At 42.5% G+C, this 26,734-nt stretch overlaps 1 protein-coding gene across 3 annotated transcripts in view; it reads left to right on the forward strand.

Annotated features, from left to right (window-relative positions):
• Window positions 1-26,734, forward strand: part of SdhD (succinate dehydrogenase, subunit D) — a 97,425-nt gene that overhangs the window by 42,102 nt on the left and 28,589 nt on the right. For all 3 annotated transcript variants that reach the window (XM_067107188.1, XM_067107189.1, XM_067107187.1), the window contains one exon: window positions 8,574-8,686. In XM_067107188.1, the coding sequence (XP_066963289.1) occupies window positions 8,574-8,686 (113 nt within the window). The remainder of the gene's footprint in view (window positions 1-8,573; window positions 8,687-26,734) is intronic.

A 26,734-nucleotide genomic window follows, 5' to 3' on the forward strand; every position in this document is an offset into this window, starting at 1 on the left:
ATGGAAGGCTGTGATTAGCCACATGGTAGGTTGGTTTTTTTAATTTTTTGCTGCTCTCTATCCATGAGGAGGTTTGAATACCATGAGAGGTAGCTCGACTCAGACAGTACCTAGACATGAGACAGATGTCAGGGGTACTCTCTCTACAGACATTCTCACCTGCCAAGTGGGATAACTAGGTGAGGATACATTCATTTTTACAGATTAGGCAAATAATGAGTTACCTGCTTTCCCTGTTGGCAGGTCGGACTGAATTAGATTGATCCCACCTCCACTAAATTTTGTTAATCAGGCTAATTCAGGTGTTCAGGGAGTGTATTGCAATATGAAGTTTTCTTAATAAAACTAATATTGTAATACTTACCTGTTGAACACCTGAATGATTCCCACCCTCCCCACTTCAATTTGAGTAGTGGATAACGCAATTGGGGATCTGGGCCTCACTCGGCAGGGACTTGCAGCAGTGTTGCCAACGGTACTTCAGGTAACTCATTTGACAAGATTTTCCTGTAAGCGTTGGTAATGCTGACAGTTAGTTACCCACTTAGTGGGTAAAAGCTGCGGGGATGTAGTTCGGGCTGGTAGGTGACCAGGGCTAATTCAGGTGTTCAGGTAAGTATTACAGTATTAGTTTTATTATGAAAACTTCATTTTTGGTGGTTATGGTGACTGTTTACTCTGGTTATTGTGTGTGGTACTGCACCCTTGGCAAAGGCATCTTGTTGTACTTTGCTAGTCCTCAGAAATTAATCAGTCGCTACAAAGAACCCACTGTAGTCGTAGGCCCTCAAGGCTTTACTGCCTCGCCTCTGCTGGATAAGATGAGCGCCAACCAGGGGCATTATCTACATGTAGCAGCTCTCTTATCAGGTAAGGTTCAACAACATTGATTCAGTGTTAGCAAATTTCTATTCTCAAACTCATTACTATTAATAATCTTTTGGGGTAGATATGTTCAAAATTCCCACCTCCATTCAGTATGGGAATCAGCTATGTAATTACAGTACTGGGTAAGTTACTTATATAAAAATGACATTTTTATAATAAAGTTTTATATATTATACTTACCCAGTAATTACATAATCGGAGCCCACCCACCTCCCCTCACTTGGACATAAGGGCATAAACAAATTGAAGCTCATTGCTATGTTGTACCTTTCCTTACACCCAAAAGTGGGCAGTGCACGTCGCCTTAAGTAAAACAAACTAGCATGACTTGCAATTTCAAAATTTTGAGCTGCTGGGTAAAGAAACTAATAGCTATGTATTTACTGGGTAAGTATATATGAAATTTTATTTTATTAAAAAAGTCATTTTTATTGAATTTTTCATAAAAAAACTCAAAATTTTTATTATTCTGCCGTTTTGTAGCCATATTTCTTCCGTCGGATCGGCGTCGTAAGTGTCATAACCCCCGGAACATGTGTCGTAAACCGGGAAATAATTTCAGATGAATATACTTGAAAAGCATCATAACCTCGGAACTTCATAAGCCGGACCCGTCATAACCCGGGGACTGCCTATAAAAACCTGTGATTTGTGATAGCCTTACGTAGGCCGTCATTCCCCAGTGTCTGTGTCTTGGGATTGGGGGCCAGGGGTGTAATATTTCGCTCCCCTTTCATTGACTGGGGCGTAACAAGTTTGCTCCCCTTCATGGGGCCATGCCCTCAGTGTTCAAGGGCGTGACTGCTTCCCTTTTCTACTGCATTGTGGGGGGAGCAACTTTGGAGGATGGTTGTCGGTGAGTATCGCTTCCACTGCACCCTTGGTAGCCTTTCCTTCTTTCTTGCCTCTCTCCCTTAGCTGCTTCTGTCTCTCCTTCGCCCTCTTCGCTCACTCATTGGGCAAAGATCACGAGGGGAGGGTGGTCGGGTGACCTCTTCTCAGGGCCTCCTCTTGCTTCGTAGGGCGGTTCCCCTCGGAGCGAGAGGAGTATCCCTCTACTAATCATCTTTGCTTTTTTTTCTTTCTGGTTAACAGTGAGCACCGTAGGCACAGCAGTAGTTGGCTAGATATTTCAGTCTTGAATATCTTAGCCTGAAGGATTTCCTGATGCTCTTACGGTGATTGCTTCAGGATAGACTGCAGTACCTTGTTGGGATGGCATAGGTCCACATCGTAACACTGTGCCACATCAATGTGGATCGATTGCTATCATTCGCTGGCTCTCATGTATGCTGTGGCACTGCCTCTGGTATATCTGGTCTGGTCCTGCCTAGTCCTGCTATGCCTCCTGTTTTGATTGCTCCTGTTGCCTCGGCGACCAGTCACTGGGCAGCTCCTCCTGGTCTTCTGCCACAGTAACCCTGATTGCTCTTGTCACTGCTAATTATGTTCCTGTAGCTTCTGCCGTCCGGACTGCTCTCATAGCTCTGTCTCGGCTCTCCTGATCGCATCTGTTGCTACTCCTGGCTGTTGCTGTAGCTTCTGCCATCCAGACCGCTCCCTTAGTTCCTGCCTCAGCTGTCCTAATTGCGCCTGTTGCTGCTCCTGGTGTTCGTGCCCTGGACCGCTTCTGTTGTGTTCCTGCCTAGCTGCCCTGAAGGTTTCAATGCTTTGTGTCCACCATCATGTAGAAGATATCAGAGTGGAAGCTAAGGAAATCACCCTGTGGGAGGTAGCTGCCTTCCTCTTCTGCTTTATCTTTGACTTCGTCTTCTGCTGCTTCTTTCCTTCCTCTTCCAAAGTTTGAGGGGGTCCCAGGAAATTGGATAGGTCCCCGTCAGCTGAAGGAGAGGAAGGCTGCTTCCTCCCCCCACCTTGGTGTCCTTTAATGGATGTCTAGGTACTGCTTCCTTCCAAGAAGGCAGTGGTTCTCTTGTCGGCTCTTCCCGACCTTCAGGTATGGGAACCGATTCGAATACCCCTGGGTTTTGTGTTTCAGGAACCGTGGGCGCACAGACCTCGGTTTGCGCTCCCATCACCAGTCCTAGAGGTTCCATCTCTAAGACGGGTGCTGCTTCAGACGGTCTTTCTTGAGCCACTCCGAGTGCTCGAGATTCTGTGGAATATCGAGTATCCCAAACTGGTACTGGAGAGTACTCTCCCTGTTCCAGTTCAGGAGCAGTGCGAGAGGAAAAGCCAAGGCACCCGGGTGTCTCAGCTCTTCCTGCCAACACTACAAGTGCTCCCTGAGCACTTACCAGTGCTTGGTCAGGTTCCCAACTTCGTGTCTCGATCCCGACGGTTAGAACGCCTGAAGAAGCAAGGAAGAGGTTCCCTTCAGGAGTTCTGTGGGACTTCTAAGGGACTGCCTCTCTCCAGGGAGGCATTTTCCTCTCATTGGCTCTTCCCGCCCTTGGGCAGGAACCGATTTGCAATCTCCTCTGGGGTCTCACGTTTCTGGGGCCACAAGCGCACAGTTGCTAGTCCTTAGAAGTCTCCATCTAAGACTTGTTCTGTGCCTTGCCCATTTTGATTTATTAGGAAGCCAAAAGGAACCGCCCCCGATGATTGTTCTTTCAAGAGCACTCACCTGGCAAGAGGCACAGAACAAGATAGGGTGCCGGGACACTCAGGTGTCTTGACACTACCTGCCAGCTGCTTCAGTTGCTTGGCCCGGTCCCATCCTCGTGTCTTGGATCTTAGGGTTCGAGCATGCGGGGCAGCAGACACAGAATCCCCCTTTAAACCTTCTTCTCGAGGGACTTCAGCCTCTAAGGAGTTCAGAGTTCGGGAAGTCGGTGCTAGTTCACGGCAAACGAATTCCAACGTGATCGGCTTGCTTGTCTTTGGCTCGGCTTGCTCTCCCCACCCAGCCCTGATCACATTCGCATGACTGGCTCCGCTTGCTTTCCAGTCCACTGCTTCTACCCAGTCCAGATTGCGTTCACATGATCGGCTCGGCCCACTCGGTTTTTCTGAATCAGGTTCTCGACACTGTTCCAGGAAAGCACTTTGCCATGGCACAAGCACTCTTCCTCCGCCATGCTGCAGTCGTCACCTTCGGTTGATTACTGCTCATGGTCTGCCTCTCCTGCTGGCCTCCCTGGCAAGACAGGTAGGAATGCTCTTTCTCCTCACCTGTTCTCTTTTCCTCTTGGTTGTTCTGGGAGGTGTGAGACAGACAGAGAGAACTCCAATAAATTTCTCTTTCTTCGGAGTTCGGCTGCCAGAATATACTTTCGGAATAAGTCCTGGATCGTAGCCGAGGAAGATTCTTGGGATCTACCAAGGTCTCCCTCCAGGAAGAGAGGTACGGGAGTCTCACGTTTTGGAAGCATCAAGGGTCTTCCCCATCTAGTTGCAATCACCCTCGTTTTTTGGAGAAATTCGCGCCGATTCGTCAGCGCGAAGATCTCCGGGACAGGACCACAGCTCTCCCTATGAATAGTCTTCTTCACTCGCAACCCTTGCAGTTTCCAAAGGAACCAAGAGTTTCGATGGGGCCACCATGGTCCTTGCTTGCAAGAGCTTTCTCAACCAGATGAATACCTTTTCTTCGGATAAGGAGTTCATTCAGGTCAAGACACCAAGCTCCTCCCCTGCCTCGACAGAGTATGATTCTTCTTGCCTTAGAGGGGTCTTGCCGACGGCAGGTTGTTCTGACTGCTTTGTCCAGACTGAGATCTCTCTCTGCTTCTCCTTACCATGAAGGATATTCTCTTCCGCAACAGTAGGTGGTGATCTTGGAGGACAACTCTTTGTTTCCTCCAGGCAGTCTCCTAATGGATCCACGATCCTTCACTTTTTTAAGGCATTCTCTTCTCAGATGTGACCATTCCTGGAGAGAACACTGCCTTCGGGAGACTGGGTGTAATGGAGTAGTATACTATTATAAATAAGTGTAAATAAATAATAAGTAAGTATAATTTTAGTTCCTAATTACTATTATTAATTCTAGTTACTAAAACCAATGCTATTATTGTCTTAAGAGAAACATTACCTAAACATTACCTAACTCTAGGGAGTGGATAGTAAAATAGGATACTGCTCTCTCAGCTCCCTTTCACTCTGTCTAGGAACGCGGGCTTCCGATCATGTAACTTAAAATGGTGTCCTTTAATGTGGGTTTTAATCCTATCCCATCTCAATTCCCAACAACATCCTATCCTTACTAACATTACCTACGATTTTCCCATAAACCTACCATTACTTTTACAGATCCTTATATGATGGATTAAGACTGGTAAGTCTAAATATGACATGTGTTTTGCATGCTGTTAGATTACCGTGACCATGCCATTAAGTGGTGAAATACCTATTCCACACTTACTCCTAATTTCTTTGGCTATACCTAGACCTAGAACTAATACTAAATATAACATTTGTGTGTGCCTAACTCGGCCTAGGCATCACACTGGTCCTGTCCAGGAGTGGGTCTTCCTACACCAGGAGGTAACCTGTGGGCAATTTTGGGGCTAAGAAGAAGGACTTTGTCCTAATTCTGATCTCTAGTTTCGTAAATCATGAGTCAGCTCGACCCTTAGGAACGGACCTTTACTCGGTTCTGCCTTTTTCTTCCAGAGATTTGCCAGATACTGTGGTAATCAAGGAACAAGCCAAGGTACTGCCTTATCCTTTGGACAATGGCCAAAACCCTTGGGTCCTCTTCATATTGGCTCGACCTTAAGGTCAAGCCAGTCCTCCTTGACTCCTGAAGAGAAGTCCAGGCTTCGAAAGGAGATCGCAGAAATATACAGCCCTCTTCTTCCCTTCTGGGAAAGTGTGCATACTTGCGTCTCTTTCCACCCACTTTCCCATACTGAAGGGGGGCCAGAAGGAAAGAGAGGAAGAAGTACCGACCGTGCAGAAGTTCTCCTACTGCAGATGCCTGGATGAAGTGATACTTGTTGAGTCTCTGGACCTGACAGCGACATTGCCGAGCCCTGGGAATGAATTCCTTCATTAGAAGTACAGTATCTACTTCCCTGGGGATCTTGGCAGTTCTTGTCATCAAACTTCCGTCCCGCCTCCTCTCCCATGTTCTCGATTCAGGAAGTGCCAGCTCAGCTAGAGCTAATCGTCGTGGTATCCTGTCATCTTGTAGAAGCTTCCCCACGAGTCAGCTTTGCCTTCATTCTCGACATGGAGAATGAAGGAGGTTGCTTCCAGTCCTCCATCCTTCTTTCCCCTTCGAAGGATGGCGAAAGATTTAGGCTAATGCTTGACTGACAAGGAACCTTCGAATATTCTTCCATATTCTCCTTGCATTATGCATATACTCATGGATACACCGATCGAGGAATAGGCGCTCGCCTGTGAGACTGTTGTCGCATACTTGTGTCTCTTTCCACCCTCTTTTCCATACTGAAGGGGGGCCAGAAGGAAAGAGAGGAAGAAGTACCGACCGTGCAGAAGTTCTCCTACTGCAGATGCCTGGATGAAGCGATACTTGTTGAGTCTCTGGACCTGACAACGACATTGCCGAGACCTGGGAATGAATTCCTTCATTAGAAGTATCTACTTCCCTGGGGATCTTGGCAATTCTTTTCATCAAACTTCCGTCCCGCCGCCTCTCCCATGTTCTCAATTCAGGAAGTGCCAGCTCAGCTAGAGCTAATCGTCGTGGTATCTTGTCATCTTGTAGAAGCTTCCCCACGGGTCAGCTTTGCCTTCATTCTCGACATGGAGAATGAAGGAGGTTGCTTCCAGTCCTCCATCCTTCTTTCCCCTTCAAAGGATGGCGAAAGATTTAGGCTAATGCTTGACTGACAAGGAACCTTCGAATATTCTTCCATATTCTCCTTGCATTATGCATATACTCATGGATACACCGATCGAGGAATAGGCGCTCTCCTGAAACTCAGGCAGCTTTTTGGCCTTCTGAGAATTTCAAGATGGGGTTCCCGACACTTAGCGGTTTTTCTGAACAACAGTACCTCAGTAGTGGCATACATCAACAAACAAGAGGAGAGCATTTTTTCCTCCTGTTTCATCTGTTGACATTGCAGGTACTCGAGTGTCCTATAGCACACTCGATAGTTCTGTTAGCCAGGTACATTCCTGAGAGAATGTACTGGCAGGCGAGCTCGGCCTCGGGTTCGAGTGACCAGGACAGTGCGATCTCCATTCTTTTTTTCATGAAGAGACTGCTCGACTAAGGTATCCCTATTGTCTTTTTGTTTGCCTCCGAGCACAACAAAAGTCTGTAGTTTTCCCACTCCTTCATACCTAAGAGGGCAGGACAGAGATCTGCCCACTTAGACCATCTCTCATCTTGCTCCGGCCTTGGCATAGAAGATGGACGAGACGAACAGGGGAAGAGGATCAATACCTCAGCTCCTTCTCGGATGTCTTAGCGGATTCTGAATCTGTCAGCATCTTTGCCAGGTTTGAGTCCTTATTGATCCCGTCCTCCTTGGACTGTGTATCGATGATCCTGATCAGTTGTTACTTTGTCCTGTTAGGGAGCTGCAGTACTTTCTGAAAAGGCTCGACATTCCTAACCCGGATGTCGTCAGTGTTTTCGCTAGTACTATCTCTCCCAAGAAAGAAGTGCCTAAGAACACATCTTTCTATTGGCTTCGTAAGCGATCGGAAGGGTTTACTCTGCAGCTGCCGACGACGATACCTGTACAGTCCACCTGAGAGCTTACGAAGTCATTGGCTTGGTCTATCCCTTGCATTCCAGAAGTCTCTGTTGGTGTGGAAGCAATTGTGGTCTCATAGACCACACCCTTTTCTTCTATCTCCGGTCTTGCCCACAGGCCCTTGGAACCTTTTTTCCTTGGTCCTGTGGTAACTGCTCAACAAGTTGTGTTTTCTTAACCAGCTCCTTCAAGAGGACAGGTAGCATCTTGCATAAGGTGTTGGTTCTGGAAATGAGAAGGATTCCGAGAGTGACTGGCCTCTTCTCCTCCTCCTTCCTCGTCCTCATACTTCTCTTCCTTCAGGATAGGAATGGGACTCGAACCAACACTTGCTGGAACTGGCTTCTGATGCGGTAAGACCACATCAAGCACCCGTTCTATTTTTCTTTTTAGAATCATAGAAGCAATCCAGCTCCTTCCTCTAGCAAGGGGAGGAAGGAGACTCGGGCAATAAGGAAACCTTATTTCAGGTCTTTTCCTTGCTGCCTCCAACTCTTTAGATTCTTCCCAGCCTTTTTCACATGAGTTATAGTTCGTCAATCATTCGAAAAGGTCCAGATGTCTTACATTTGATCTTGCAATTCTTACGTTCCAATCAATATATCAGAGGCATGGTTTTTGACCAGGTGGAGTAGCCTAGGTGTGCAGAACTACAATCAGTTCAAAGAGACTCACTCAGATTCCTCCCTCCAACCAGTGAGTCTTCCTAATGTAAAGGACCGATGGTTTGTATATCGTGTAGGAACAAATCACAATTTTTAAAAGTAAATTATATCTTTCCTAACTATACAAACCTGAGGTCCTTTACATTACGTTTTTATGCCTGCCTCATGCTACCCCTCAATCTGGAATGTTTACATCCGGGCAGGCAGGTATTCCCGCCTACCTGTCGGTAGTTACTGCTTAGCCACCTTGTTCAAGAGTTTAACGGCTGTTTCCAACTTCGCTGTAAGTAATTCCTAATGTAAAGGACCTCAGGTTTGTATAGTTAGGAAAAATACAATTTACTTTTAAAAATTGTGATATTTGATCTTTCAGGTACCATCAACAGTAGCTATGGAGTGCTACGAATGAATGGTATTCACAAAGTCCCTCCTAGGTTTGTGCTTCCTGCTACCAAGCTGGCATCACATGTGCTAATACCTTATAAGGTAAGACAATATTTTTTTTTGTTTTTGTAACAAAGAGAGTAATATATAATATTACATGTGTATATCCTGGTTAAAACAAGTCAAAATTTTTATGGGCTTACTCATAGGTGTAAGTTATTTGTGATGAATGCATTTTAAGTCTGAACATTTTACAAAACAGTCTATTTGATTGACAATAGAAAGTCTATTTGCAATGAATCTTACCAATTGTTAAAACAGCTACTAAAACTTTCACCTGTGTGAGTTTGACAAATGTGAAAAATTAAAAAAATAATTGGCCAAGATTCCTTATGAAGTTGCTGTCTAATTCACTTACCCCCCACCAGGTGAGACTGGAATGTTCACCTAATATTCAGAAAAACTTTTGCATCCATTGTAAATGGAAGCACTATTTCAGATGTGTGTCTTTTGGCTGTTTTCCCTTGGTAAAGTAGTTGCATTTCTTTCTTTTTTTTCCAACCACATGAGAGGTCAACCACCCACAGTATTAGGGATAGGTCTGGAAATTTATGCTTACTGACAGTTGTCTTAATAGGATGAATTCCTTGAGCCATTATAGTCATATGTTTTTATGGAATGCGATGTAGTTGACAGGTGTAATGAGAGTATATCTTGGACTAAGAGGAAATGTGTGCTTATGTTAAAGTCACCACTCTGCTTCCAGACATTCATATTATGAAAATTCAGAGGTATGAACAGACAGAGTCACAAGTTAAAATTGTGTTTGGAGCACTCCCCTTTGCTACCCATAAGTTCAAATTTTGCTCTGTTCACCTATTCTGCTAGTAAGAATTTTTTCAAAGAAAAGAACCTGTTCCTTTAACCCCTTCTCTGATTATCCCAAGTATTCTCATGATTAACTACAATATATTCCTCTTACAATCACGAGAATGCTCGTTCACACTTGTAAAATATTCCTACTTCTTCTAACTTCCCAATTTAAATCTTTGTTGATGAATTCCCATTTTCTACATTTCCTCTCCCCATATGAAACATTTAGTATGTAGTATGTACAGTATGTGTGTCAATAGATGGCATGTTCACTTTGTGAACCTCCAATGCCAGATGCTGCTCCTGCGAAATTTTCTCCAAGTTCATAACTTTCAAAGCATGAAAAAATACTAAATTTTGAATGTTGCATGAACCAAAATTTTATTGTCTTCTTTTTACCTCTCTGACATCCAAAGTAATTCTTTAAAATACTGCATGATTTCAAAATACAGTGAACATGATATAATCTATGGCTCCTAAGTTAACTTGGGAATGTAAACATAAAAAAAAATTATGCCCTACATATTTAAAACCATCTTACAAACAGTGCAAGATACAAACAACCTTCCAGAACGTTAACTTTTTTGTAAGTTGGATAGTGACTATATCACAGTCATAGGGAGTCCAATAGATTGCGTAAGCAACTTGTTAGGTCAGGATTTAAAACTACTAATATTGAGATTCTCTCTTCGACTCCCTCTCATCCAAGTTACTATTTCCACCTCTTCCTCCACCCAGATTTTTCGCTCTTGTCTTTTCTAGTGCTCCACCTTCCATTGCTCTTGGTTCAAGATCTATAAGTAGATGGTCAATTGGCAGGGCGACGGTTTAGTTTTTGCTTCATTACACAAGATTTTTAAAATTATTCTTACCTCTCCATTTAATAGCTTTTACTTACCAGCGGAAGTTTGACAGATTTAAATAAAAAAATGAAAACACTCAGTTTCTGTGAATATCCTTCTTCTGTCCATCTACTTCCCCAACCCCCACCAGGGGACTAATAGGTACAAACACCCATAGCCAGCAGTCTACTTCTGTCACTGGCTGCAGTAGGAGTTTGGCAGATGCACTCAGTTTTGTTGTTGGTTTGTTCTTTTAATTTTTTAATATTCATTCAGTACGATCCCGTAAAGTAAGAGTTGCTGTAATAGGCATTAATCCACTTTTATTACCCTCAGGATATGTTTTGCTGAGGGAAAAATTAGATTGGATAACTATATGAATCGTAATTGAACGAAATGCAGTAATTTATCGTTAATGAAGAGAATTTGTTAGGTTGTAGAAACATCTACAGTAAACCCCCTGTATTCGCATTCTCACGATTCTGGGCTTTCTCTGTGGAAAATATATACACATTATTCGAGGAAAATTTGCCAATTCGCGGTATTTTCACAGAAATATTCACTAATTACTGTATTTTCATATCATTTTCATGACTAAATGCACTTTTTGTGATAAAACTATCAAAATACTCAGGTACCCAGATAGTGCTTGGGTTACAATAATTTGCCTCAAGGTAATTCTATTTTGCAATGGGGTAAGCAATTAATACTGATACGACAATATTTATAAAACATTTTTAAATTTTGTGCAGGCGCAGGCAGCAGCGTACAATCAGAGAGACCAACTTATTTTCCTCCATCTCTTTATCCCATCTTCTAGTTAAAAATGTAAAAGAGAATGATAAATGTACTGTTAGTAACGTAATACTCGTGTAATTGCATACAGCCATAAACAACCGAACAAGAAACTCTTGTTTTGCTGATAACCGAATCGGATAACAGCAGCCATTTTGCCTGTATTTCAACCATCGAACGGTAGTAAACAAGTACCGTAGTTACGTTACAATTGACATTAAGTAGAATAGGACTGATATATTTTTACATTATACTGTACCCTTATTTGCTATGGATAAAAGATCGGCAAGGAAATACAGTATAAAGCTAAATTTAAGCTGCAAGTTGTAGCTGAAGCTGAGAAAATGATGTTCAAGCTGCTAATGACTATAAATTATCGTGCATTGGCAACATGGATGAAACTAGACCATAAATAAAATTGGAGAGAAAGTATTTTAATCAAACCTACGGGGCATGAAAGAACACATATTACAGTACTGCTGCTTTCACACTGATAAAAGATAAATACGTAAAGCTCATGTTATGATGAAATCAAGTGAAAATAGTGAACGGAACCTTGATTTTTTTACACAAAACAAACATGCCCCCAAACAGCCAATGTCATCTATTAAAAAAAAAAATAGCTAAATTGATTTCACAGTGAGAAGTATTCAAGTTATATTTCAACTTGAAAACTCTTCTTATAACGAAAAATAGCCTTGCCCCATATAAATATGGTATCTAGAGATTCATTAATGCTAACTAGAAGCAAGAAAGGCGCTTTGAACTGAATTGAGTTAAAAACAGGCGGTCCCCGGTTATGGGCGGGGGGTTCCTTTCCCGAAAGTGTGACAATAACTGAAAATCGGCAATAATAGCGCCGACCCCTGGTTATCGGTGCTGATGTCCGGTTATCACCGCCGATAGCCAAGGATCAGAGTCGATAACCGGGGATCAGCGCCGCCATAAGTGGGGGTCAGCGCCGATAACTGGAGATCGATGTCGAAACTCCGGTTATCATCATCACTAGACAAGCGCCGTAAAACCGGATCTCCGATAACTGAGACCGCCGATAACCAGGGACTGCCTGTACGGCAAAATACAGTCAGCCCCCTGTATTCGTGGGGTCCCCCCCCCGCGTGAATAGCTAAAATCCACGAATACTTAAAACCCCTCTAAAAACACTTAGAACTGCCTATTTTGATAGTTTAAACATAAGAAAAACCCTCTAAATATGCTTATACCTGAGTATTTTAATAGTTTTATCACAAAAAGTACATTTCTTCTTCTTCTTTTAACATGCTTTTTTCCCATTTTTGTATGGAGTAAGCACGATGCCTTCTTTTGAAGGAATTTTGATTTGGCTTTGGGGTAGACCGTAGTCTCGATCGGCTGCCCTGCCTGACATCGCTTAGACCCCGGTAGCGTATGTTACATGTATCATACCAGACCCAACGCCCTTTCTCCCAGCAGCGAGAAGTTGTTGTGCGGGTAGGTCGAGAGTTCGAGACGTGTGAGATGTTTGTTATGTTTTTAGAAGATGTTGTAGTGGCTTTGTTTTGTGTGTGTATTTAGTCTGTAACACCCATTTGCTTTTTAAGCAAACCTATCCATTGATTACATACATAATCCCGGGGTGTCTACATGGATAGCAAAGTGTCCGCCTCTCTGATCAGTCGGCTGCGGATTTGAACCCACGCCACAGACCTCTACGAAGTCTGAAGCTGCTGCTGTAACCGACTGTGCCATCGAGGCTCCACAAAAAGTACATTTAGTCATGAAAATATGAAAATACAGAAATTAGTGAATATTTCTCATTGAAAAATACCGCGAATGGGGACTTTTCTGTGAATAAGGGGTAGATATGTTCCACAGAGAAATCCGCGAATCATGAGAACGCAAATACAGGGTTTTTTTACTGTACACTTCCCCACGTAATCGATTTCCAAACCAAAACATTGATCGTTATGATTGCAATTTATAATACAAAAGCAATATAAGAATATATACAATATTATTGGATATAGTGAAGTAAAGCATAACATTTTAAAAGATCCATGGAAAAGATGCATATTCATTATGTTGATGTTTGTATAATACGACATTAATATGTGAATATAGAGTACAGTATAATGTAGGCTAGGCTACTGTATTTGTATACAATATACCATAGTGCAGGCTAAACTAATTCTTGTTTTTTATTCAATTTCTCTTTGTATTGAATTATCATAAGTCGGCCTGCATGAACCTCCAGAATTAGCTGATATTAATAATTACTATACCGTAAGTATAGAGTATACTTTATAGTGTAGGCTAGGCTACCATATATGTATACATGGTACCGAATACCCTAGTGTAGGCTAGACTATATTCGAGATATAATTTTTCCAACAAACAATGGATTTTTTTTAGAACCTAACCCCCATCGTAAGTAGGATAATACCTGTGTATAAGCATTTTTAGAATTTTTTTTGTGTTTGAACTATTAAAATAGGCAGTTCTAAGTGTTTATTAGAAGAGTTTTAAGTATTCATGGATTTGAGCTATTCGGGGCGGGGGTGTGGTACGCATCCCCCACGAATACGGGGTGTTCACTGTACCCCTACTGTACTGTATAAAGCAACAGTGCTGCCATTGGCTCAGCATCAGACCCAACACTGAATACATGAAACCCAGTGTTCAGGAGCCTTTAGATCATCACCAATGTCTTCTTTACAAGCTGAATGTTGTGATCTCTCTCTCTCTCTCTCTCTCTCTCTCTCTCTCTCTCTCTCTCTCTCTCTCTCTCTCTCTCTCTCTCTCTCTCTCTCTCTCTCTCTAGAGAGCTAGTACTGTAACAATGAAGAGTGCTCTGAGAATTCAAACAAATGAATCACCAACCAACAAATTATTTGGATTAAGCGATGTATTTATAAACAATCATCCACCTCCTTTCCCAATTAGAGGTAGAAGATTGTTTTGAGTTGCTGAATATAAATATAGTTACCTTTAATAGTAAAATTACCTCCTCCTTAGACAAGGAATAAAATAAGAATTTGTACACACTTAAAATATTTATCAAAAAGTTATTCTTATACCCCAGAACACCATAGACAACATACAGTAGAACATATAATCCGAAAAGGTCCACATTACACAATATATACTGACAGATCTAAGTCATAATACTGAGTGGGATATGCTGCAGTATCCCAAGACAAAACCTATCAGTTCTCATTAGCCCTACTAGGTAATTAAAGAAGCCTCATTTAATAGTTTTGTGATTTATAGCGACTCCAGAAGCTGCTATAGAAGCCATTCAAAGTTACAATGCAAAAAATAATATTGTACAACAAATTAAGTATTGCAATACACTCCCTGAACACCTGAATTAGCCCTGGTCACCCACCAGCCCGAACTATATCCCCATAGCTTTTACCCACTAAGAGGGTAATTAACTGTCAGCGTTACCAACGCTTACAGGACAATCTTGTCAAATGAGTTACCTGAAGTCCCGTTGGCAATGCTGCTGCAAGTCCCGGCCGAGTGAGGCCGAGATCCCCAATTGCTTTTTGTTAGCCATGCTGTGTGGGTGTGTCCCACATCAGGCGAACTTTTGGTCATTTAGCCCGACCTCCATTTAAGAATTTGGACATCAGATCATGATTTGGACTGTTTTCAAGGCATTTTCTCCTAGATGGATACTTTATTGATGGGATTTGGATCTTCTCTGCCGATTTTGACTTTGGGATCGGTACTGTGGACTCGATTGGATAAGTCAAACAAGAAGACGTTGCTGTCTGCTAGCGCCAATACTTCAACTTCGTTTACATCTTTGATGACAGAGCCTTCTACTGCTGGAGATGCTGACTCTCATCGGCCCTACACATCCTGCAAGCGTAGGATGAGTACCCTCAAACACGATCGACATTCTCTTTGTATTTTATGTAGGAAGATGCAGTTTAGTATGAGTCAGATAGGCGGCGAGTCTTGGTCGGTAGGTCAGATGGAAGAATTATTCAAAAAGTTAGAGGACAGTTACTAGCTGCATATGTGTAGTTGATTTTCTAGCTTTATGACTAAATTAACGGAAACTAGAGATAAGGATAATAGTAATAGTGTTGTAGATACTAATCGTTCTTTTTCAGGCCCCCTGCCTGTTCCAGAACCAGCCCTAACGGGTGCCGGGGTTCATGGAGAACCGCAAACCTCGAAGGTAGGATCTGCCGGCCCCCCCTGCGCGGAGCAGGCAGTGTTGGCAACAGATTTCCCCCTTCCCTCTAAAATCGTAATTTCACACATGAAACTTACCGAACAATTACATAGCTCTTTACGCTTCTTAACCTACGGCAGTCGAAATCCCAAATTTCTCGGTGCTAGCGGCACTGCTGACGTGTACGTGATACAACCCCGCCCACTTTCGGGGATCCCAGGTACTACTGAGCTTTGCTTGTCAATTCGTTTCCTGCCGCCCATGGTGAAACACCCGTGGTTTTTTCGCTGCAGTCAACTGTTCGCCATTTTGTTTGACACCCGATTTGATGAAGTACAATTTTCTTGGTTGTTTTTTGTGTTTGATGGCATAGCTGCTTTCTTTATTCATCTGTTTAGTGTGAGTTATGTCAGATTCAGGTTCATCTGGTAGGTTTTGCAGCGAAGGCTGCAAAACTAGATTAGCCAAGTTATGTTATGACCCACACTCAAAGTGCGTGAAATGTAGGGGGCAAGAGTGTACTAAAGACTAGAATTTTATGCCGACGCATCGGACTCGGGATGGGGAGCCCTGTTGGGGAAAGAGAAGACATCAGGCATCTGGACGGAACAGGAGAGAGGTCTTCATATCAACATAAAGGGGCTGAAAGCAATTTTTCTTGGGCTTCAAAGTTTCACCCCTCTAGTCGAAGGGAAGAAAGTTGCGGTGTTCTCGGACAACACCACAGCACTGTCATACATAAGGAAACAGGGAGGGACACATTCGTTCTCCCTGTACAGAATGACGGAGCATCTTCTTCTGTGGGCTTAGATATATCTAATAACTCGGACATCAGCGACTTGATTAAATCTTTTGAGTCCTCTAGGACAAGGAGACCAGGTTTAGTGGACTGGAATTTGGACGTAGTATTGTCCTGGCTCTCTAAAGCAAATTTTGAACCTCTTAATTCGGCTTCTTTGAAGGATCTTACTAAGAAGACATTATTCTTAGTCGCCTTAGCTTCAGCTGGTAGAATCAGCAAGCTGGAAGCAATGAGTAAAGAGATAGGATTCACACAAGACGAAGCTGTGTGTGCCTATACTCAGGATTTTTTAGCAAAGAATGAAGATCCTTCGAGACCATGGCCTCGTTTCTTTTCCATTCGAAGCTTGTCAGGAGTAGTAGGAGAAGAAGACGAAGAGCGTTCTTTGTGTCCGGTGAGAGCACTGAAATTTTATCTTCATAAAACAGAGGCTTTGAGAGGAAGTTCGAACCGATTGTGGTGTTCAGTTAAAGATCCGAGCCGTCCTATGTCTAAGAACGCACTTAATTTCGTTCTTTTAAGGAGCCTGATTCAGGAAGCACACACATCAGTAAGAGATCAGACTCTACAGGTGTGTAAAGTTAAAGCCCACGAGGTTAGGGCAGTAGCGACTTCCATGGCTTTTAGACATGTCACGTCGCTAGCATCTATTTTGCAAGCTACGTTCTGGAGGTCGAGATCGGTTTTTGCTCTCCATTACCTGAAGGATGTGGAAGCAATGTTTGATAATTGTTGTCGTTTAGGACCTTTGTCGGTGATGGGCATGGTGTTGGGAAAGGAAGCATAGGGGGATTTGGTCCAATTCCCCTTCCTTTTGACTATCTCTTCGTCTTGATTAGAAGGTGGTCGAGTTTTGGGGAAGCCTGGGGGTACACGGTACCAGGAGTACCCTCCAGTTTTTATGGTAGGGTTTGGTTAATTTTTTATGGTTATGTGTAGGTGATGGTCTTTGATTGTTATTTTAATCTGGTCATATCCCAGGGCAAGGGCGAACATTATTTCATTCTGATCAACCATCGGTGAACCTCCATGGTTGCAGAATACCCACTAGTAGTAGGAACGATCCTGGCCACTACTGCCACGTTCCCTACAAGTGATGAGAGCGCCGACCAGAGGCAGTATTCTCCTGCAGCTGCTCTCTCACGAGGTAAGGTACTACAACATTCTTGCAATGTGAGTTTTTTCTTTTTTGCATTAAAAGTCCATATGCCCACCAGCCGGGTAATGTGGATTCAGCTATGTAATTGTTCGGTAAGTTTCATGTGTGAAAATGGTATTTTTACAATAAAATAAGGTTTCACACATACTTACCGAACAATTACATGATTAAAGCCCTCCCTCCTCCCCACAGTTGGACGGGGCGGCTCAACAAATTGACAAGCAAAGCTCAGTAGTACCTGGGATCCCCGAAAGTGGGCGGGGTTGTATCACCTACACGTCAGCAGCGCCGCTAGCACCGAGAAATTTGGGATTTCAACTGCCGTAGGTTAAGAAGCGTAAAGAGCTATGTAATTGTTCGGTAAGTATGTGTGAAACCTTATTTTATTATAAAAATACCATGTTCTAAGGTGGATTTAGAATTAGGAATCACTCAGAAGAGTAGGAATTCTGATTTAGAAAATATTCAGGAAGAGTAGTTGAACGTGCAGTCTTAAGTTTGGTTGGGGGCGCTAATGTTTAGGTCTCATTTAGATCAATCATCGGTTTTATTTCCTGCTTCGTGCTCAGTGCAACAAAGGTTTCCAGATCCATGGAGGGTGTCTCAGATTTGGTTTCTGATGTATCTGGTTCTGAAATTTTGTTTTTTCCTTGAATACTCCTTCTTCGAAGGTTCATTTTCCTTCAGGGGTTAATATTTCTTTCATCTTGCGATGGTGGTAATTCTGGCGATCGAATTTTCCAGTATTCATGATCATGTCTTAAAGAATTTTCTGATTTTGATAATGTCTATCAAGATTAGCAGGGGCGGGGGGAACAGAACCAGCCTATTTTCTTTGAAATCTGTGGCCTTTTCGGCCGCTACGGAATTTTCCCATTTTTCCCCATTTTCTTCTAAGCCTTCTTCCATTGCCCTTCTCAATCTTCTTTTCGGTCCGCTCTTTGGAGGGCTCTTTGCGGTCTTTGTTGCTCATCCTGTTTTCTTGGCTTTTAACTCAGCAGAGCAAAGGCTTTCTTGGTTCAACTCTGTATATTAGAGCTTCAGCGGCTCCCTTTCTCTCTTCGGGGTTAAGGGAAGGGGTACTTTTTTTACGGATCCATCGTCTTTATCACCTTTTGCGAATCCTGTAGTTTCTCAGGCATCCGGTCAAGTTGCTTCTCAGGTGTTTGCGAAGGCGTCAGCAACTCCTTATTTCATTCTTTACAGGTTCCTAACCGTAATGTATCCTCCACAATTCTTACGGATGCTATGGCAGTCGGCGATACGCCTGTGCCAGCGTTCAGTGTATCAGCACTGATAGTTTCCGCCGCCTTTCCATTCTCAAGGATAGTTGGTAATTTACCTTCTTCTGTTACCTTTGGTTCGGTACCTCGTAACTTTCCCTTCAATACTCCTTTGAGTTCTGTCCGATTAGGACCTTCTCCATCTATCCAACGTCGGCATTAGGCGCTCTGGTGGTTACTCCTAGTGTGGCTTCTTCCTTCTTCCCTCCTTCGGCTTCTTCTTTCTCAACTTTCCGGCAGGTTTCTCCATCCCTCCGTCTAGGCATCCATGTAGGCTCGGGGTTGATTCTGGGTCTTCAGTTCTGGATTCCCATTCTCATGCGGTTTTGATACATCTGGATTTGAGTGGTTTGGGTGTTGCGGCCTCTTTGCTCTCAGGAGTGGGCGTGGTCCACCCAGATGTGGCCAGCCCAGGTGTTGCGTCATCCCCGTTGGGTGGTGCGGGGTTTGCGCAACCTACTTTGGTGCCTCCAGTATGTTCGCGATTGATACGTCAGGTGTGTCTCACGCACCCAGGTGTAGCGAGTTCCAGGTTTTCGAGTTCAGTATTTGCTAGGGGTCAGCCTGCCTCTTTCCTGTTCCGGCTCGGTCCGATCAGTCCGACAATCCTCCGGCTCGGTCAGACCAGTCCGACAATCCTCCAGCTCGGTTGGACCAGTCCGACAATCCTCCAGCTTGGTTGGACCAGTCTGACAATCCTCCAGCTCGGTCGGACCAGTCCGACAATCCTCTGGCTCGGTCGGACAAGGATTGTTCATTTGAAGAAGAGGATCCGGTACCGGATATTAGTTCTCCTTCAGCTATGAGAACGAGTGCAAGCGGATGGTATACTTCATCCTCACTTATCCTCAATCCAAGGTTCCGGAGGAGCCTACACTACCAAATCAAACGATGTTCAAGTCGCTATATGCGACAGAACCGGTAGTTGCTCAATCATCAAAGAACCTGGTCTGCTTTGGCCGTGTCGGGCAGGCATTAGGGGAGGCAGACGTAGGTTAGTGGCTTTGATAGGGTCAAGTAAGCAGGATTCAACCTTGCTTCCTATTCAGGAGGGGTTTTAACAAGGTAGTGGATAACCCTTCTGCGGATGTCAGGGTTCCTCTCAACGTATCTGTTGAGGCTCTTCTCTCTCGGGTTCCTTCGTCAATTGTTTGGTCTCAGTTTCATCTAAGGAGGCTTGTATCTTGGAGGACACCTTTTGCAGCCATCCAGAGGCCTTGTCCTCTCTATGTGGATGTATACAGGTTGATAAGGTTTTCTCAAACAAGATGGATATACTCCCTCCAGTCCGGTACTGCCTGACACGTCATCACTTCGGTGTCAGTGGGGCTGGCATACCAGGTTAACATTTTGCCTGACTGTACAACATTCTTTGGCAGAAGAGGAGGGACTTCTTTTAAAGCTTCCGCCTCACTATCCAGACATTCAGAGAGAGTTCTGTTGAGGGCGCCTTTGCGCTCTGCAACAGTCTTTTAGGGAGGAGGATATCTCCTCCATGGTCAATTTCGTGTAGCTGTCGTCAGCAGTAGCGTCACAGCAAGCTATGATTAGTGTGGCTGCTCTGGGTTCAAGGGATGTGGCCAGTATAATGAACTTGTTGCTTCTAACTCATGTCTCCAGTGTCGGCAATTATGCATCGTTGAGGGTACAAAATGTTGAAGTAGTGGTGTTCTTGTCCACCAGGGAACAGCCGGTACCCACTTGGAGAAGCCTCTTAGGGAGAATTAATGTCTCTCTCTCTCTCTCTCTCTCTCTCTCTCTCTCTCTCTCTCTCTCTCTCTCTCTCTCTCTCTCTCTCTCTCTCATTAATTCCAGGGTCTTGTGTCTCCGCATGGTATGTTTTTGGAATCACTGGGACTTCCACATTGAGAATGCAGGTATAATCTGGAACGATTCTCGCTTGTCGGATCTTCTGTGATAGTCAGAAGAAGCGCAACTCACATCCGGAAGGTCTTTAGTCTCCCCTCTTCCCAACGTTCATCTGTACTCAGATGCCTCATATCAAGGTTGGGGAGCAACCTTGGAGGACCAGGCTTTGGGCCTCTGGGGGATCGGGAATGAGACGAGTCATAACCTTCGGGAACCTCAGGGCTGTAAAGGAAGCCCTCAGGTGTTTTTCAGTCCTAGTGCGCAACACATTAGTGGGTCTGCTTTGCGACATCGTAACTGCCAAGTCGTATCTGAGAACTCGGGGGAACAAGATCATTAGAACTTAGAGGTGCATGCTTTCCGCCATTCGGTCTCATTCATCAGGTAATCAGGAATTGCGGGAGCATCAAAACGTCTATGACTGTAGCTCCTTGCTGGCCCTAATGCCCTTGGTTTCCGGAATTCCTAATGCTACTTACGGAAGTTCCGATGTTCCTCCTCATGCGGAAGATCTTTTAGACAACCACATTTTCACCATTATCATCCAAACTCTTGCGTGATGAACCTAGTTGCGGGCGATTGCTGAGCAAACAACTAGACAGTCCAGACACTCTAAAGCTGTGTCTAGACAGTGTTTCTTTCAGCTTGAGAAGTCAACCTGTAAGCTTTACCAGGTCAGCTTGACATGGGGAAGTCTGTGTCATAAGGAAGGTCATTCCATCTTTAGGCCTGCCATAACCAAAATAGCTGGTTTTCTCCTATTCCTTCGGAAAGTCAAGATTCTTCCATTTTCGACTATTGCTGGCTACCGCTCAGCACTTTGCAGTACATTTTTCCATCTTCCCGAAAATTTCTAGTAGTAAGATCTTCTTTGATTTATTACGTTCCCGTAAGTTTAATATCCGGTCTTGCTGACTCGGGCTCCCTCGTGAGATTTGTCGGAAGTTCTAATGTTAAGATAACCGATTAGGTGTTTTTTTCCTTTCGGCTTTAGCTGCATATAGAAAGGTGGGCAAACTTCGGGAAGTTTCCTAGGCTGGTTTCCTAAGCGGGAAATGATAAATGTTTCTCTTCTTCCAGAAGTCGTGGCAAAGACAGTCGGAGGCTAAAACTCTGCTTCGTTCATTCAAGGTTCTTTATCTGCAAGTGTTCGGTTCCAGCATCAGCAGGGATGTCTTTATGTCCGATGCGAATATTAGTCTATTTATCAAAGGTTGAGAAACTCCGTCTGATTCTGTGTACACTTCTTGTATCACTGCGGAATCCTTCCCGTCCGCTGTCAAGGATGCAATTAGTCTTTTTCGGAGAAAGGGTTCCTGGTTCCTGGTTCATAAGCGCTCACTCCACAAACACAGTTGCGGGCACACTTCACGATTCTCTTGTTGTGTGAGCTTTATGCCCTTGAACACAATTTAATTTGATGTGACATTATATTTAGCATTTAACATTTTTTTTTTTTTTTTTTTTTTTTTTTACTTTTTTTTTTTCATTACTGCACAGTATTTGGAGTATGTCCACTTCATCTTCCTTTCTAAGGAATGGTTCAGAGTCTTCTATTCTGGACGTAGTTTACTTGCAGTCCGTCTGTGTTTCCTTCCTTTGCTTAAGAGACGTTCAGTTCGCCCGACCGCGTATAGCAGCGAATTCTCCTGTATAGGGTGCGTTCAATTAGCTGAGGTGGTATCCTCTTGTGCGAAGACTCGGAAGGTTATTCTCTTAGTCCACGTTTAACAGCGAAGTCTATTATCTAGGGTGCGTTCATTTAGCTCTATCCAGATAGAGGAATTCCTTCTAGGCTTTAGAATCTTAAGCAACAGTGATAGTATAATCACATGAACTTAAGTTTAGTACGTCTTAAGTATCCTAGTCTTGATAGTTTCCCTATGAGAGTCCAAAGAGGTGCTCTTGTAGGCTAGCCTATGTTGTTTCATCGGCGCTGGGACACTTCTTCGCTCGTCGGCCTTTGCCACAACCTGCAGGGCGGAGGGTCATTGGCTCTGCACTCTACCTCATTCCCTCCTTAATGGGTAGGTTCTGAATAGCCACTTGGGGGATTCATCGTTTTCCTTTTTACATGAAAGTTATTCTCTTAGTCCGTATGTAGCGGCTAACCCTTCTATTGTGGGTGCGTTCATTTAGCTAAGGGGGTACTCTCTTAATGCGGAGGTTCTTGGAAGCGGACACTTGGAAGTCGGTGTCGGGTTTTCACGACTTTCTACCTCAAAGACATTCAGTTTTCTTCAAAGAAGAAGAGTTACTCGCTTGGTCCTTTTGTGAAGACCAACTCGATCTTATAATTAATTACGTAGTATTGTTAAGGGTGGGAGGAACTCTAGGTAATGAATGTAGTCTGAGGAACTCTGGAATTTTGGATTTCTGTTAGTCGGGGTTCAAAGTAAGGGTATTAAATTTGATGTTAGTGCTGTGAAGTTAGGAAGATCCAGTGGACAGGTTTGGTTTCTTCAACTTCTTCTGCGCAGACATTGTCGGCAACGGGCGGCGAAGAACTCGAACACCCTGCACACTCAACTTCACCTCACCTCCATACATGAGAGGCTACAATAGCCACATGGGAGGTTCTTCGTACCCCTCCATACATGAGAGTGCTTTGATTAGCCACATGGGAGGTTCATCTTACCCCTCCATACATGAGAGTGCTTTGATTAGCTACATGGGAGGTTCGTCGTTCTCCACTAATCATGGGAGGCTGTGATTAGCCACTTGGTAGGTGGGTTTTTCATTTTGCTACTCTCTATCTATGAGGTGGTTTGAATACCACATGAGAGGTAGCTCGACTCAGACCCTCCATACGTGAGAGTGCCTTGATTAGCCACATGGGAGGTTCGTCGTTCTCCACTAGTCATGGGAGGCTGTGATTAGCCACATGGTAGGTTGGTTTTTATTTTGCTACTCTCTATCCATGAGGAGGTTTGAATACCACATGAGCAGTAGCTTGACTCAGACAGTACCTAGACATGAGACTGACGTCGGGGGTACTCTCTTTACAAACATTCTCACCTGCCGAGTGGGATAACCAGGTGAGGATACATTCATTTATACAAAGTAGGTGAATAATGAGTTACCTGCTTTCCCAGTTGGAAGGTCGGGCTGAATTAGATTGATCCCACCTCCACTAAATTTTGTTATCAGGCTAATTCAGGTGTTCAGGGAGTGTATTGCAATATGAAGTTTTCATAATAAAACTAATATTGTAATACTTACCTGAACAGCTGAATGATTCCCACCCTCCTCCCAACTTCAATTTGATTAGTGAACAATGCATTTGGGGATCTCGGCCTCACTCGGCCGGGACTTGCAACAGTGTTGCCAACGGTACTTCAGGTAACTCATTTGACAAGATTTTCCTGTAAGCGTTGGTAACGCTGACAGTTAATTACCCACTTAGTGGGTAAAAGCTATGGGGATATAGTTTGGGCTGGTGGGTGACCAGGGCTAATTCAGGTGTTCAGGTAAGTATTACAATATTAGTTTTATTATGAAAACTTCATTTTCACGCCATAAGTTGTGTGATAATGGAAAAAATATTGAAATATGTTGGATCCTTGTCTATGTGGAGATTAAAGGAAACAAAGAGGTTGCTAAAGAACTGGTCCACATGACAAGATCAGATGTAGAAATCCTAATTTGTGAATATATAACATAAGAAAATCATTCTGAGTAAATGGCAAAATATATGGAGTGAAGAACCTGAAAATAATAAATTAAAACAGATAAAATCCAGTGTTGGAAAATGGAGTTCATCATAGAGAGAGAGAGAGAAAGAGAGAGATATAGGAGTAATTCTGACACGTCTTTGAATAGGCCATACCTGTTTGACACATGGACACTTAACCCTTAAACGCCTACTGGATGTATCATACGTCGACTAAAATTGTCTGTTGGGTGCCAAGTGGACGTACCGTACGTCGACTACAAAAAATTTCAACCTTCGGTCAACTTTGACTCGACCGAAATGGTCGAAAAACGCAATTGTAAGCTAAAACTCTTACATTCTAGTAATATTCAATCATGTACCTTCATTTTGCAACAAATTGGAAGTCTCTAGCACAATATTTCGATTAATGGTGAATTTTTGAAAAAAAAACTTTTTCCTTACGCCCGCGCGGTAACTCCGCCGAAAATTTCAGAAATTCCTTCGTCATTTTGTCGTAATTTTTGCACTGTTTTATATTAGCGGTTACATTAAGTTTTATATATGAAAATGTGCGCAATTTCTTGTAAAATACAGCAAAATACAACCCATGGTTGTAGCTTTTATCAGTTTGGAAATATTTTCACATAAACCACGATAACTGCCAAAATTTCAACCTTCGGTCAAATTTGACTCGACCGAAATGGTAAAAAAACGCAATTGTAAGCTAAAACTCTTACATTCTAGTAATATTCAATCGTTTACCTTCATTTTGCAACAAATTGGAAGTCTCTAGCACAATATTTCGAGTTATGGTGAATTTTTGAAAAAAACTTTTTCCTTACATCCGCGCCAGAAATTCTTTTGTCACGTTGTCGTAATGTTTGCACCGTTTTATATTAGTCGTTACATAAAGTTTTATACATGGAAATGTGCGCAATTTCATGTAGAATACAACTGAAAATAACTCATGGTTGTAGCTTTTATCAGTTTTGAAATATTTTCACATAAATCACGATAAGTGCCAAAATTTCAACCTTCGGTCAACTTTAACTCGACCGAAATGGTAAAAAAATGCAATTATAAGTTAAAACTCTTACATTCTAGTAATATTCAATCATGTACCTTCATTTTGCAACAAACTGGAAGTCTCTAGCACAACATTTCGATTTATGGTGAATTTCTGAAAAAAAAAACTTTTTCCTTACATCTGCACGCGGTAACTCGGCCGAACATCTCAGAAATTCTTTCGTCACGTTGTCGTAATGTTTGCATCATTTTACATTAGTCGTTACATAAACTTTTATATGTGAAAATGTGTGCAATTTCATGTAGAATACAACAGAACATAGCTCATGGTTGTAGCTTTTATCAATTTTGAAATATTTTCACATAAATCACGATAACTCAAAATTTCAACCTTCGGTCAACTTTAACTCGACCGAAATGGTTGAAAAACGCAATTGTAAGCTAAAACTCTTACATTCTAGTAATATTCAATCATTTACCTTCATTTTGCAATAAATTGGAAGTCTCTAGCACAATATTTCGATTTATGGTGAATTTTTTAAAAAAACATTTTCCTTACGTCCGCGCGGTAACTCGGCCGAACATCTCAGAAATTCTTTCGTCACATTGTCATAATGTTTGTACCGTTTTATATTACTCGTTACATAAACTTTTATATATGAAAATGTGCGCAATTTCATGTACAATACAACAGAAAATAACTCATGGTTGTAGCTTTTATCAATTTTGAAATATTTTCATATAAATAACGATAAATAGAAAAAATTCGACTTTCAGTCAACTTTAACTCGACCGAAATGGTCGAAAACTGCAATTGTAAGCAAAAACACTTACAGTCTAGTAATATTCAATCAATTAGCTTCATTTTTCAACAAACGGGAAGTCTCTAGCACAATATTTCGATTTATAGTGAATTTTTGAAAAAAAAATGTTTACGTCCGCGCGTTACGAATTCGTGCATCATTTTGTGATAATATTTTCTCTGTGTTGCTTTCATCGTTTTACAATTTGTTATATACCAAAATCATTGCAATTTAGTGTACAATACAAAGAAAAAAAAATAACCCGTTAGCTTTAACCGTTTTGCTCACAGCGTGATTTGTATAAAATTATATATGAAAAATTTTTTTTTGCGCTGTCATATATTTCAATATTTATATATGATAATGATATTTTTTTTCATTCTGATGGTTGCATACTAAACTTCAGGCAATGACAAAAAATAGGAGCCAAAAATTAACTCTTAATCTTAAAAACTAAGCGTGCTGTGATTTTTTGAAAAAAACTTTTTTTCCACTTCGGCGTTAACTCCCGAACGCCGCCGGCTTACGGGAGACGTTTTTGTAAGTAGAGGCTCGGCGTTTAAGGGTTAATGAACAGTCCACATGGCCCTCCTCCCGAATACCCAGCGTGCAACATGTTGATAACAGTCAAGCATTTTTTGTGTGAATGTCCAAAATATAACCAACGACTATCAAATTTTGAAAGTAGTTCAATGAAGGAAATTTTGTCAGAATCTTCTATATTTTTAGTAATTCCAATTTTAATGTTCATGAGGAACTGTGATTTAATTAAAAAAATATAAAAATAAGTTAATAATAAAAATATGAAACCCTTAGGGCATCTGAATTTTAAAACAACAAAATTTTCAAATGTCGCTTAACTTATTCTGAAT

The sequence above is a fragment of the Macrobrachium rosenbergii genome, chromosome 8 (assembly GCF_040412425.1).
Source record: "Macrobrachium rosenbergii isolate ZJJX-2024 chromosome 8, ASM4041242v1, whole genome shotgun sequence".
Taxonomy (NCBI): Eukaryota; Metazoa; Arthropoda; class Malacostraca; order Decapoda; family Palaemonidae; genus Macrobrachium; species Macrobrachium rosenbergii.